The 14739-nt window shown below is 38.2% G+C and overlaps 1 protein-coding gene across 5 annotated transcripts in view; it reads left to right on the plus strand.

Moving 5' to 3' along the window:
* The window catches only part of IPP (intracisternal A particle-promoted polypeptide), a 40606-nt gene that overhangs the window by 5221 nt on the left and 20646 nt on the right, over positions 1–14739 (plus strand). For 2 of the 5 annotated variants that reach the window (XM_082652638.1, XM_082652639.1), the window contains exons 3-5: positions 5332–5763; positions 11917–12072; positions 13625–13792. In XM_082652638.1, coding sequence (XP_082508764.1) covers positions 5332–5763; positions 11917–12072; positions 13625–13792 — 756 coding nt within the window. Of the gene's footprint in view, positions 1–5331; positions 5764–8953; positions 9020–11916; positions 12073–13624; positions 13793–14739 lie in introns of those variants that run through there. The other 3 variants (XM_082652641.1, XM_082652642.1, XM_082652640.1) reach the window with 3 other exon arrangements.

Raw genomic sequence — 14739 nt, forward strand, 5'->3', positions numbered from 1 at the left:
GGGATAATAACATTGTAGAATATTGACATTTAAGGTAAAATTGGTTAACAGTAAAGAACAGCATTTGGCCCCTAGTAAAAGATATAAAATAACAAGACAGGAGTTTATTTTTCCAACAAAAATGAATCCATAGAAGCCATCCCAAGGCTGGTATGGTGGCTTCTTTATGTCATTAGTAGCCCGTTATTCTTCCAACATTTTGCTCCACCATCTATAGCTTGTAGCTTCTAATCTCATGATCAGTGAACTTTAGCCAGTGGAAGGCAGAAGAGGAAAAGGTAAAAGGACCTGCCGGCTGAGTCTATCCCTTTTTAAGCTTTTCTGGTAGCCCTCCCCAATAACTGCTACCTGTATCAAGTTGGCCAAACTCAGTCAAAAATTCACCCCCAGGGCTTCCCTGGTGGCGCAGTGGTTGGGAGTCCGCCTGCTGATGCAGGGGACACGGGTTCGTGCCTCGGTCCGGGAAGATCCCACATGCCGCAGAGCGGCTGGGCCCGTGAGCCATGGCCGCTGAGCCTGCGCGTACGGAGCCTGTGCTCTGCAACGGGAGAGGCCACAACAGTGAGAGGTCCGCGTACCGCAAAAAAAAAAAAATTCACCCCCATCTGCAAGGGAGGATGAGAAATTTAATTTTCAGCAGGACACAATTGCCACTCACAACAAAATCAAGGTTCTGTTAGTACGGATTAAATGAAAATGAATATTGGGTATTTATTGGACAGGGAACTTTGTAATCTTTGATACAATTAGTTCTTTAAAAACATGATCTTTGATTTTCATTGTAATAGCATTTCCTTTTTTGGGATGGGGCAGCAAAACCTGTTATTCTATTAATCTCTCCTCTGGACATTTTTTTTAAATTAATTAATTAATTATGGCTGTGTTGGGTCTTCTTTGCTAGCACAGGCTGTTCTCTAGTTGCGGTGAGCGGGGGCCACTCTTCACCACGGTACACAGGCTTCTCACTGCGGTGGCTTCTCTTGTTGCGGAGCACGGGCTCTAGGCGTGTGGGCTTCAGTAGGTGTGGCACGTGGGCTCAGTAGTTGTGGCTTGTGGGCTCTAGACCACAGGCTCAGTAGTTGTGGCGCATGGGTTTAGTTGTTCTGTGGCATGTGGGATCTTCCCGGACCAGGGCTCGAGCCTGTGTCCCCTGCATTGGCAGGCAGATTCCCAACCACTGCGCCACCAGGGAAGTCCTCCTCTGGACATTCTTTATTAACCGATCACAATTCTAATAGGTCTTAACAGATTCTTCCCACCATAGATTTTTACACACTTCACTTAAAATGACCTGGGTTTGTGATCTAGCTCTGCCACTAACTAGCTGTGTGATACAAAGCATTTCATTTAACTTTAGTCAATTATTCATTCATTCTTTCAATATATATGTGAATATATTTTTTGAGCTAGGCACTGGGGATATGATAGTAAACAAGACAGGTGTGGCCTGTGCCTTTACAGAGTTTTATAGGTAATGTAAAGTAGGTACTTAAAAAATAGAAATGAGCTTGTGAGAGCCTCATTCTCCTTATTCATAAACTGGGGATAGTAGCACTTTTTAATTCATGTGAAGGTTACATGAGATAAATTTTAATAAATGTAAAAATACTTTTGTTTTTAAACCCTCAGAAAGTATATTTAGATTTCATAAGGTGAAGGTCATACTGCTGGGGTAGAGCTAGAATTTTATTTTATTTATTTATTTTTAACATCTTTTTTGGAGTATAATTGCTTTACAGTGTTGTGTTAGTTTCTGCGGTATAACAAAGTGAATCAGCTATATGTATACATATATCCCCATATCCCCTCCGTCTTGCATCTCCCTCCCACCCTCCCTATCCCACCCCTCTAGGTGGTCACAAAGCCCTGAGTTTATCTCCCCATGAGATGCAGTTGCTTCCCACCAGCTATCTATTTTACATTTGGTAGTGTATATATGTCAATGCTACTCTCTCACTTTGTCCCAGTTTACCCTTCCCCCTCCCCGTGTCCTCAAGAGTCCATTCTCTACATCTGCATCTTTATTCCTGTCCTGCCCCTAGGTTCATCAGAACCTTTTTTTTTTCTTTTTAGATTCCATATATATGTATTAGCATATGGTATTTGTTGTTCTCTTTCTGACTTACTTCACTCTGTATGACAGACTCTAGGTCCATCCACCTCACTACAAATAACTCAATTTCGCTTTCTTTTTTATGGCTGAGTAATATTCCATTGTATATATGTGCCATATCTTCTTTATCCATTCATCTGTCAATGGACACTTAGGTTGCTTCCATGTCCTGGCTATTGTAACTAGTGCTGCAATGAACATTGTGGTACATATCTCTTTTTGAATTATGGTTTTCTCAGGGTATATGCCCAGTAGTGGGATTGCTGGGTCATATGGTAGTTCTGTTTTTAGTTTTATAAGGAACCTCCATACTGTTCTCCATAGTGGCTGTATCAATTTACATTCCCACCAACAGTGCAAGAGGGTTCCCTTTTCTCCACACCCTCTCCAGCATTTATTGTTTGTAGATTTTTGATGATGGCCATTCTGACCAGTGTGAGGTGATACCTCACTGTGGTTTTGATTTGCATTTCTCTAATGATTAGTGATGTTGAGCATCCTTTCATGTGTTTGTTGGCAATCTGTATAACTTCTCTGGAGAAATCTCTGTTTAGGTCTTCCGCCCATTTTTGGATTGGGTTGTTTTTTTTTTTTTGATATTGAGCTCCATGAGCTGCTTGTATATTTTGGAGATTAATCCTTTGTCAATTGATTCACTTGCAAATATTTTCTCCCATTCTGAGGGTTGCCTTTTTGTCTTGTGTCGGGTTTCCTTTGCTGTGCAAAAGCTTTTAAGATTCATTAGGTCCCATTTGTTTATTTTTGTTTTTATTTCCATTTCTTTAGGAGGTGGATCAAAAAGGATCTTGCTGTGATTTATGTCATAGAGTGTTCTGCCTATGTTTTCCTCTAAGAGTTATATAGTGTCTGGCCTTACATTTAAGTCTTTAATCCATTTTGAGTTTATTTTTGTGTATGGTGTTAGGAAATGTTCTTATTTCATTCTTTTACATGTAGCTTACTGTTTTATTTTTATTTTTTAATTTTATTGAAGTATAGTTGATTTACAATGTTGTATTAATTTCTGCCATACAGCAGATATTGATAGTTCCCTGTGCTATACAGTAGGACCTTGTTTTTCCATTCTGTATATAATAGTTTGCATCTGCTAATCCCGAACTCCCAACCCATCCCTCCCCTACCCCCCACCCCCTTGGCAACCACAAATCTGTTCTCTATGTCTGTGAATCTGTTTCTGTTTTGTAGGTAAGTTCATTTGTGTCATATTTTAGATTTCACACATAAGTGATATCATATGGTATGTCTTTCTCTTTCTGACTGAGTATGATAATCTGTAGGTCCATCCATGTTGCTGCAAATGAAATGTTTAAATTCTTTTTTATTTTTATTTATTTATCTATTTATTTTTGGCCTCGAGGCATGAAGGATATTAGTTCCACGACCAGGGATCAAACCCGTGCTCCTTGCAGTGGAAGCACAGAGTCTTAACCACTGGACTGCCAGGGAAGTCCCTGTTTCTTTTTTTTTTTTTTATGATGAATAGTATTCCATTGTATATCTATCCATTCATCTGTCAGTGGACATTTAGGTTGTTTTCAGGTCTTGGCTATTGTGAATAGTGCTGCCATGAACAAAGGGGTACTTGTATCTTTTTGAATTATAGGTTTGTCCCAATATATGCCCAGGAGTGGAATTGCTGGATCATATGGCAGCTCTATTTTTAGTTTTTTGAGGAACCTGCATACTGTTTTCCATAGTGGCTGCACCAACTTATGTTCCCATCAACAGCGTAGGAAGGTTCCTTTTCGTCCACACTCTCTCCAACCTTTGTTATTTGTAGAATTTTTTATGATGGCCATTCAGACTGGTATGAGGTGGTACCTCATTGTAGTTTTGATTTGCATTTCTCTAATAATTAGCAATGTTGAGCATCTTTTTATGTGCCTGATGGCTATCTGTATGTCTTCTTTGGAGAAATGTCTATTTAGGTCTTCTGCCAATTTTTCAATTGGGTTATTAGTTTTTTTGTTGCTGTAAAAGTGCTTTTAATAATCTGTAAAGCCTTATTAAGCTGTAGGGCATTCTTTTAGTACTTTCAAGTAACTCTTGGTTTCATCCAGTAGCAGTCATTCAGTTACCTTCCATCACAACCCATGATCTTATCTTCTCCAAATTTGTAGTGAATTCTCATTTCATTCAATTAAGTCTTATCGCAGTTTTCTCTGCAGCCACTACCATTTATTCCCATGGTGGATTCCATTTCCTATACTTTTCAAAAACCCCTGTTTGCATTCATCAAGCCATAGTCTTCCTCTCACCATAATGTCTTTGGCCATTCATTCATATATAATAATTTTTTTGAGCACCTAGTGTGTGCTAGGCATTGGGAATACAGAAAGAACAAGCCTTGCCCCAACAGAGTTTATAAATCTATTTGGGAATACAAACTTTAGACACATAGTTTAGTTGAATGTTTTAAAGGGATAAAGGGAAAGTATAAGATTGAATGGAGAGTTTATCCTTATTAGGTAGAATTACAGTGGTTTTTTTCCCTTCTAAATATAATTGAGTATTTGATATCTTCCCAAAGTCATTATAAACATATATGAAAGTGGGTACTTCCCTGGTAGCATAGTGGTTAAGAATCTGCCTGCCAATGCAGGGGACACAGGTTCGAGCCCTGGTCCGGGAAGATTCCACATGCCGCGGAGCAACTAAGCCAGTGCACCACAACTACTGAGCCTGTGCTCTAGAGCCTGCGAGCCACAACTACTGAGCCCACGTGCTGCAACTACTAAAGCTTGCGCGCCTAGATCCCATGCTCCACACAGCAAGAGAAGCCACCACAATGAGAAGCCTGCGCACTGCAACAGAGAGTAGCCCCTGCTCAGTACAACTAGAAAGCCTGCGCACAGCATCGAAGACCCAGTGCAGCCAAAAATAAATAATTAATTAATTTTTAAAAAATAATAATAAGGGGGAAAAACCCTGTTATATGGAGTGGTAGCGAGGGTTAAGTGAATGTATAAAGCAATTAATGCTGTGCCTGGTTCATTGTTAAGTGTTACATGAATGTGGGGTACCATTATCATTTAAGTTCTGCACCTTTCTACAAGTTCTTTGTTACCTTTATACTTAGTATCTACCTGGCAAAGCCTAAGCTATCAGTGGAATCAAGTATTGAATATAATGGTCTTTGAATATAAGTCAAATGTTTATTTTATTTTATTGGTTATTTTGTCTCCTTACTTCCCTAGGTATAGTGAACATAGGAGTGAATAATGTCCAAGAGCTGATTGTTGCAGCAGACATGCTACAGTTGACTGAAGTTGTTAATCTTTGCTGTGAATTTCTGAAAGGACAAATTGATCCACTGAACTGCATTGGGATCTTTCAGTTCTCTGAGCAGATTGCCTGCCATGATCTTTTGGAATTTACAGAAAACTACATTCATGTCCATTTCTTGGAGGTTCATAGTGGGGAAGAGTTCCTGGCACTTACAAAAGATCAGCTGATCAAAATTTTGCGAAGTGAAGAGCTTAGCATCGAGGATGAATACCAGGTCTTCTTAGCTGCAATGCAGTGGATTCTGAAAGATCTCGGAAAGAGAAGAAAACATGTGGTGGAAGTGCTAGACCCAATTCGATTCCCTTTATTACCTCCTCAGAGGCTTTTAAAGTATATAGAAGGTAATTTTTTTGTTTCATGTTAAGTTAGTCAGTTAATTATCCAGTGACATTTCCTCTGTTTGAAACGTGATAGTGTTTTAATTTTTCAGTTCAATAAGCAGACATTTATTGAATGATTATTATATGCAAGATACAACTTCTGTGTTTTGTGGGTAGATAGTAGTATTTCAGTATTTCTTTTTTTTTTCTTTCTTTCTTTCTTTTTTTTTTTTAAGTTTTTGGCCACGCCACGCATCATGTGGCATCTTAGTTCCCCAACCAGGGATCGAACCTGCGCTCCCTGCATTGAGCGCAGACTCTTAACCACTGCACCTTCAGGGAAGTCCCAGTACTTCAGTATTTCTACCCATTATTTTAATCAAATCTTTAAATACTTTCTTGAGATTAAGTACCAAGGGAGATAAAATTACTGACAGAGTTAAAATACTAGTGCTATTTTTGGCAGTACTAATTATTTTAGTGTAAGATTTCTTCTTGCCACTGAAAAATTCACCAAAACCCAGCATTTGAGGAAAACATACATGCTAAACACAAAACCAAAACTCAATAAATATTGTAACTCCTCTCATTATAAAATGAATTGTATATTGATATAATATAGCTTCTGTGTAGCCTTTGAATATATTTAGGTTCTAAACTTTAAAAATACTTTTCACCATAGTATAAAATAAATTTTATCTTTATATTGGAAAAATTATAACTAAATTTACTTTTAAAAACTACTTTGGACCTGGTTTCAAGATTTGAAGGTTTTACTCTTGTCATGCACTGAAGATTTAGGATGTGACTGAATTACAAATATTTTATTATGAATTAAATACAATATTAGCATTAAAGTTGTAATTCTGTGAAGTAATTATATTTAATGTGGATTTTTAGTTTTTTCCCATTCTTAACAGTGTTAACAGAATTTTGTAGGTTTTTCTGAGTGATATCTTGTATTAATGTATATGCAGTTAATTCTCATTATTCATATATATTCAGTTCTCATTATTCACGGTAGTTATCCTCTATAAATTTGCCAAGAACACTGAATTGGCAAATATTGAGCCATTGTTCCTAGGGAAATACAGGGTAAGTTCTTACAAGCCTCTGGTTACAACATTTTTGTCAGCTGATCAGTACATAACTTTGTTTTATGTGTGTGTCTGTCAGAACTACCTCATTTAATATTATATGTTGTTGATCCATTATCTCTGTAAGGCACATCACAGCCTTCTTGCACTTACAAACACTAGACAGCACTTTAGCAGTATGCTTGGGGGCTATTTTAAACAGTGAAAAAACCAGCAAAAAACACACAAATGTGAAAACCATGACACTAAATAGAGTGTGAAGAGGACACTTGTTTATAGTGAGAGCTGAAGCAAGAAGGCAGAATGTCACCTCTTTCAGTCTCACCTGGGAACATGCATGTTAGGTGATTCAAATTTTTTGCCACTCTGTGGCATGTCTGTGAACTACGAGGAAAGTGCTGTGAATGTTGATTTGGGTTACAAATCCATTTTAGTGAGTAGATGTAGTCACAAGTAAGGAATCCACAAAAAATGAAGACTGACTGTATTTAAATGGTAAAACAAGAAGAGAGAAATTATCCAGACACATTTTTGCATGTATCATGTGAGAATTAGGAGTGGAACAAAGGCTTTCATGGTTGAGTTGGCTTTTCCCAAGTGCTGCAGATACAGAGTGCTAAAGGAAAGTTCCTCTGCTAGGAGCAAAGGAAGTTCCCTAGAATTGGGACATGTCTTCCTACAGCTTTTTAGTGTTGTAATACAGTGTTTAAGACTTGCACTGCCCAATAGTTATCACCTAAAGATATTTTACTGGAGTAAAACTTCAGGGAGGCAAGGGAGAAATAAATGGAGGATTTTTTTTTAAAGTTAACCTTAATATGTTTCACTATTTTTGAAACTTTATCTCTTTGATCATATTGGAGAAAAGATGGACAATTTATACAGAAAAATAATGAGAGTCTACCACAAAATTCAGTGAAGGAGCAAGAGACTTAATTGAAATGGTTAAATTATGTTATGTGAAATGTGTAGATTTTCCCCCTGGTGTATATTTTTTGTATTTACCACAGGAATAATTCAGGCAATTTAATATTATTAGTATATGATAACATATATTTTTCTTGCATTTTAGAGAATGATTTTACTTTTTTTTTTTTTTTTTTTTTTTTTTTTAATAAATTTATTTATTTTATTATTTATTTATTTATTTAGGCTGCGTTGCGTCTTTTTTGTTGCTGTGCACGGGCTCTCTCCAGTTGCAGCGAGCTGGGGCCACTCCTAGCTGCAGTGCACGGTCCTCTCATTGCGATGGCCTCTCCCGTTGCAGAGCACGGGCTCTAGGCACATGGGCCTCAGTAGCCGTGGCACACGGGCTCTAGAGCACAGGCTCAGCAGTTGTGGCGCATGGGCCCAGCCGCTCCGCAGCATGTGGGATCCTCCCAGACCAGGGCCCGAACCCGCGTCCCCTGCATTGGCAGGCGGACTCCCAACCACTGCGCCACCAGGGAAGCCCCAAGAATGATTTTACTTTTCAAAAATGGTACATACTCTTATAAAAAGTTTAGGTAATAAAGTATAAAGAAACAACAAATCACCCAAGTCCATCACCCAGAAATAGCCAGTTATAATTAACATTCATTAAACATCATTCTAGATGTCTCTGTATAGGAGGATGGATGATAGGTGGGTGTATGGTTGCATGGATGGATAGAAAAAAAAATTTATAAGAATAAGAATCATTCTATCATACTATTTATACTACAAAAATGTATTTAAATCTCACTAAAAATCAACAAAGAAGAAACTAAAGTAATAACTAATTTCAGATAAATGTTTCTTTATCCCAAGAAATATTCATTCTAAAAAGTTTTTGTAGAGTTAAAAACAAAAGATGAAAATCATTAAAAGGTGAAACCATAGTTTCATTTTGTGTTTCAATTTCAAAGTTTAGACTCTCTGCTAAGAAAAATGAGGTAATTAGCATTGTTATTTTTCTCCCTACCCACCTCAAGGTTTACACAGCCTTTACATAGAATTTTTTCAATCATGATTCCCCTAGCTCTGTGCTTTTGCTCTGTATTTAAGTGGATTTAATGCTTTCTACCAGTTTTTTAACGATAGTCTTTTTAGTCCTGACCTTTTTTTTTTTTTTTTTTTTTTTTTTGGCAGCGCAGCAGGGCTTGTGGGATCTTAGTTCCTCGACCAGGGATTGAACCCAGGCCACAGCAGTGAAAGCACCGAGTCCTAACCACTGGACCGCCAAGGAATTCCCTGAGCTTTCTTTTTTTTTTTTTTTTTTTGCAGTACGCGGGCCTCTCACTGTTGTGGCCTCCCCCAATAGGCTCCGGACGCGCAGGCTCAGCGGCCATGGCTCACGGGCCCAGCCGCTCCGCGGCATGTGGGATCTTCCCGGACCAGGGCACGAACCCGTGTCCCCTGCATCGGCAGGTGGACTGCCAACCACTGCGCCACCAGGGAAGCCCTGAGCTTTCTTTTTCGATTCATCATTTGGTCGGTTGGATTTCATCACTAAGTATTTTTTTCAAGGAAGGCTCATGATAACTGTTATTTACTGATTTTTTTTTCTCACATCTGAGAAGTTCTGCCTGTTGCTTTTTAATTTAACAGAAATTTGGGTGGGCATAATATTCTTAATTTATGATGATTCCCCCAGCCCACCCCAAGTTTGTAAGGCATGGTTTTCTTTTTTTTTTTTAATGACTTGCTGTTTCTGCTTGGATGCCTAAAGAATTATCTTTTTTTGCGTTACGCGGGCCTCTCACTGATGTGGCCTTTCCCGTTGCGGAACACAGGCTCCGGACGCGCAGGCTCAGCGGCCATGGCTAACGGGCCCAGCCGCTCCGCGGCATGTGGGATCTTCCCAGACCGGGGCACGAACCCGTGTCCCCTACATCGACAGGCGGACTCTCAACTACTGCGCCACCAGGGAAGCCCCATTATTCTTGATTTGTGTTAAAGTTTGACATTTTTCCTTAGACTATATCAAATACCCTTTCCTTTTTTTTTTTGGCCGAGCCTTGCGGCTTGCGGGATCCTAGCTCCCCAACCAGGGATCAAAGCCACGCCCCCACACAGTGGAGTCCCAACCACTGGACTGGCAGAGATGTCCCCGCCCTTTCCTTTTAAAGGTTCAATTTTAATTTCATTTTGGGAAATTTTTCCTGTATGAAATTCCTGAACACTTTTAATGTTTCATTTGGTAGTCTTCATCCTTTCACTGGAACTTTTTTGTCTTTCATATTTATCATCTTCTAATGTTAAAATATTTTGTCTTTTGCTCTATATTCACAGTTTTCTCAAGTCTTTACTCCAAATCACTAATTTGATTTTTTTCTGATGAGTTTCTTGTTTCCAATTTATTAACTCTGCACTACTGTCATTTCAGTTCTCACTTTGTTTCCTCAGCAATGCATCTCATTTTATTTTATTATTTTTAAATTTTTGGCTGCATTGGGTCTTTGTTGCTGCACATGGGCTTTCTCTAGTTGCGGCGAGCGGGGGCTGCTCTTTGTTGTGGTGCATGGGCTTCTCATTGCGGTGGCTTCTCTTGTTGTGGAGCACGGGCTCTAGGCACTCGGGCTTCAGTAGTTGTGGCACGGGGGCTCAGTAGTTGTAGCTTGCAGGCTCTAGAGTGCAGGCTCAGTAGTTGTGGTGCACGGGCTTTGTTGCTCTGCGGCATGTGGGATATTCCCGAACCAGGCCTCGAACCCGTGTCCCCTACATTGGCAAGCGATTCTTAACCACTGCGCCACCAGGGAAGCTCACGATGCGTCTCATTTTGCCTTTGAGTTCTTTTTTTTATATAGGATCTGTATTCTTAAATAATTCTATCCTGTGTATGGGGAGTCTGTTTCTGTGTGTGGCTAATGTTTTCTTCCAGACTGAATTCTTCAGTCTCTTTCTCTTCTTTTTCCTGGGGTGTATTTACATAGCTGTATTGCTTTTTCATGATACATTGCTCATTCTTAACTTGGGCAACTCTGTTCAAACCTGCTTGCTCTGATAATTCTCTTTGACACCCTTTCTACCTTAGTGTAACTACTTTGTTTCTCCCATGTAAAATTTGAGGGCTCTGTGTAGTGTTCTCACCACTTCTTTCTAGCCTGAGGCATAAGGTAGTGAAAGAATAGAGATCTGCTAAGGCTGAGGTCCTTGCTTGGGGGCCTGGGCTCGGAGGTCTCTCTTGTAAGATCCTACTACTGTATTGTTCTGTTTTCAAGACCTACTTATCCCAGCCAAGGATGTGTCTCACTACTGTGGATTTTGGCTACCACTGAGCTCTGTTAAATGGCAAACCCTGGTGATCCTCCCTATCTTTACCGATGGGCCTGTAAAGGATTCTTCTTTTAATGGTTTTGTTCTTTGACTTATCAGTTCTGCTTTTTATCTGCTATTTGCCCTTTCTCCAAATTCTTACGTTACTAGTGAGACTTCTCAATATTTTGTTAGTTGACCTTTTCTCCTCAATATTGTTTTTTGGACATACAGACAAGGCTTAGAGACAGTTCCTTACTGGCATATGTGGTGCTTTTGTGCAAATTAGAAGATAGTGCCCTTTCACGGAGGCCAGTTCTTATAGCTTGCCAAGTGGGACACAGGTTGGCTTTCATTCCCAATTCATCTTTTCAGCTAAGCACCCTTGAGCAGAATAACCTACCCAATCATGCTCAAAGTCTTTTTAGGAAATGGACCTCATCCGACCAGAATCTTCTGTTTCTTGCTTTGACTATCATTTTCAAAGTGTATGACATAATTTTATATCCTTTTGTTAGCAAGTTGTTAAATATAGAATTTTGGGCAATTTTATTTTTTCATTTTGTTAGATAATTGTGCTCCTGTTTTACTTGGCATCTTTGTTTAGAGATCCTCATACATGTGTTTTCAAATTGGATCTAATGAAGCATGTTTTTTAAAACAACCTTTGATTTAAGGAAAGTATATATTCTTTAGTAGCAGTGAGAAAAATGATACTTGGTATTGTTGGAAACATACTCCATTGTTTGATGATGAGTTTTCATTTTTTGATTGTTAAATGTATTTTATTTTCATGGAAACATGTCTTTTCAATATTATTTAAAAATTGATTAAAACATTATCTTTTTCAACATTGCTTTAGGAATATCCGATTTTAATCTTCGTGTTGCATTGCAAACACTTTTGAAAGAGTACTGTGAGGTGTGCAAATCTCCCAAAGAGAACAAATTTTCTAGTTTTCTGCAGACATCTAAGGTTCGACCTCGGAAGAAAGCAAGAAAGTACCTGTATGCAGTAGGTGAGAACCTTTTAAAAAGTAATAGAAATTATTTTCAGGATAAAACCCTTTTAAGTTTTTGTTGTTATCATACATGTCAGAGTGTGCAGGTATGTCAGATAGGCATACTTAATTGCACATACAGGCTACAGATTTAGCAATTGTATTTATATAGTACAGTGGACACATCTAAGAATAAATAGCTATTTATTTGACATCTGTCATTCTGTGATTTAAATCTTTGGGTTCTTATATACCCAATTATTATCAAATAACTGCCTAAGATATACTGCTTTAAAAATTAAATATTTGAATTCTTGTGAGAAATAGGAAAATAAATCTCACACATTTTAACTATTCACAGCGTCTTAGATGGTCATTAGGGATGATAGGAACTAGTGGTCTCCAAAGTGTGGATATGCAGGATAACCCATAGGAATATCGTATGAACCTTTCCATTTTTATTTTATTTTATTGTAGTGTAGTGTAGTGTAGTGTTGTGTAGTTTATTGGCCACCCCGCACAGCTTGCGGGATCTTAGTTCCCCAACCAGGGATTGAACCCAGGCCACAGCAGTGAAAGTGCCGAGTCGGAACCACTGGCCGCCAGAGAATTCCCTCCATTTTTTTTTTTTAAATAGCATTAAACCTTATCAATATTTGATATATATGTCAACAGATTGTCCAGATTTATATACATAATATAATTTATTATATATAAAAACTTTACGTATAGTATAATTTTTAGTATGTATGTCATCGTATAATTTTATATATACTATAATATATAAATGTGTAATTTTTGAGTGCTGGCTAAACTTTTTTAATGATGGGATGTGCAGTCAAGGGAGGATTTCAACTCACTATTTTTTTTATTATTAATTAATTAATTTACTTTTTGGCTGTGTTGGGTCTTCGTTGCCGTGCGTGGGCTTTCTTTAGTTGCGGTGAGTGGGAGCTACTCTTCGTTGCAGTGCGCGGGCTTCTCATTGTCATGGCTTCTCCTATTGCAGAGCCCAGTCTCTAGGCGCGTGGGCTTCAGTAGTTGTGGCATGTAGGCTCAGTAGTTGTGGCTTGTGGGCTCTAGAGCTCAGGCTCAGTAGTTGTGGTGCACGGGCTTAGTTGCTCTGTGGCACGTGGGATCTTCCCGGGACAGGGCTCGAACCCGTGTCCCCTGCATTGGCAGGTGGATTCTGAACCACTGCACCACCAGGGAAGCCCCAACTCACTATATTTAACTGAAAAAGACATTAATAGAAGTCACAATGAAACTTCCTAACTAGACAGATAACCAGTTCCTAGATTTATGTTTCATCTAACATTTGATTATAACCAAGACCAGGTGGTAGAACATTGTGGTTGACCTCATTGCATTTTAAGCCATAATCTTTCAGGACCTGGCACATTTAAGAATAATAGATGTATATATGGCAGACTCTAAAGCACTTATTACTTACTATGCAGTAGTTATATTGAATGTCTAGATATAGAGGGCTAGATTTTTCTTGTTACTACCATTTCCATATTTAGCAGTAAGGGATTTGCTGTGTACCTCCTTTCCTTCCTTTATTCAGGTGGATATACTCGGTTGCAGGGGGGTCGTTGGAGTGATAGTAGAGCCCTCAGTTGTGTAGAACGTTTTGACACCTTTAGCCAGTACTGGACCACTGTGTCTTCACTTCATCAGGCTCGATGTGGACTGGGAGTAGCAGTTCTGGGAGGGATGGTCTACGCAATTGGAGGTAATAATGAAAATGTCTTATTTCCCTTATTAGTCTCTAGCTCTAAGTTGACTGCATTCTTATATGCCTTATATATATTGCTAGATACTATGGGGTGTTTGCAGATACAGTTGTGCTTAATAAATATTTATTGAGTAAATGAATGAAAGAAAAAGGAAACATAAGATATTGAATATTTTATACCAGAGGGACACGGTAATTTATTACAAGGCAAATACTTAGGTTTGGTTTTAATGAAAAGTTGTTTATGAAAATGTGGTGCCAAAATTTAGATCAACATTTGTGATAAAAATTTTTTTAATTCTGAGAGCTGCATTATGAATCATTTTAAATTAACCAAGTATCTGGGCAGTGGGATGTATAAAAACCATGTCAGCTAGACATTGGGATATATTTCTTGATTAAAATCACTGTGTTTTCTGAAACTATTACTATAAATTCTAAAATGATTAATGAATAAAATTAAAAGGGGATTTGAATTTGGGAGAGAAATAATTATTAGAGAGGGATCTAAAGAGAAATAAATACTAACACCTTTGATATAAATATTTACTTCTGAATAATTTGTCTTTATAGCAACCAGCCTAGGTAGATCATCTCTAACCTTTACAGCCAATTTTTTTGCTTTATTTCTATGGGTCATTCTAAAATATTGAAAGCTGTAAATCAAAAATCATATTATTGTTTTCCAACTATGATACCGTCAGTTTAAAATGAGAGAGATGTAGGGAATATTTGATTTTTATCTTTTGGAGGGAACATAATCATCACTCAAAAACTGTTTATTAAATCAATAAATGTCATGGTGCATCTGAAAATCCTAACAAAGAAATTAGAGTTTTGAGCAATAACCATCTGTCAGTATAAAGACTATAACTCTATATAATCTTTGGCTAGAACTCTAATAGTTCTTTTTATGTACATTTCGGCAGTTGCATTGCGTGAAC

Source organism: Grampus griseus (assembly GCF_964374135.1).
Source record: "Grampus griseus genome assembly, chromosome: 1".
NCBI lineage: Eukaryota > Metazoa > Chordata > Mammalia > Artiodactyla > Delphinidae > Grampus > Grampus griseus.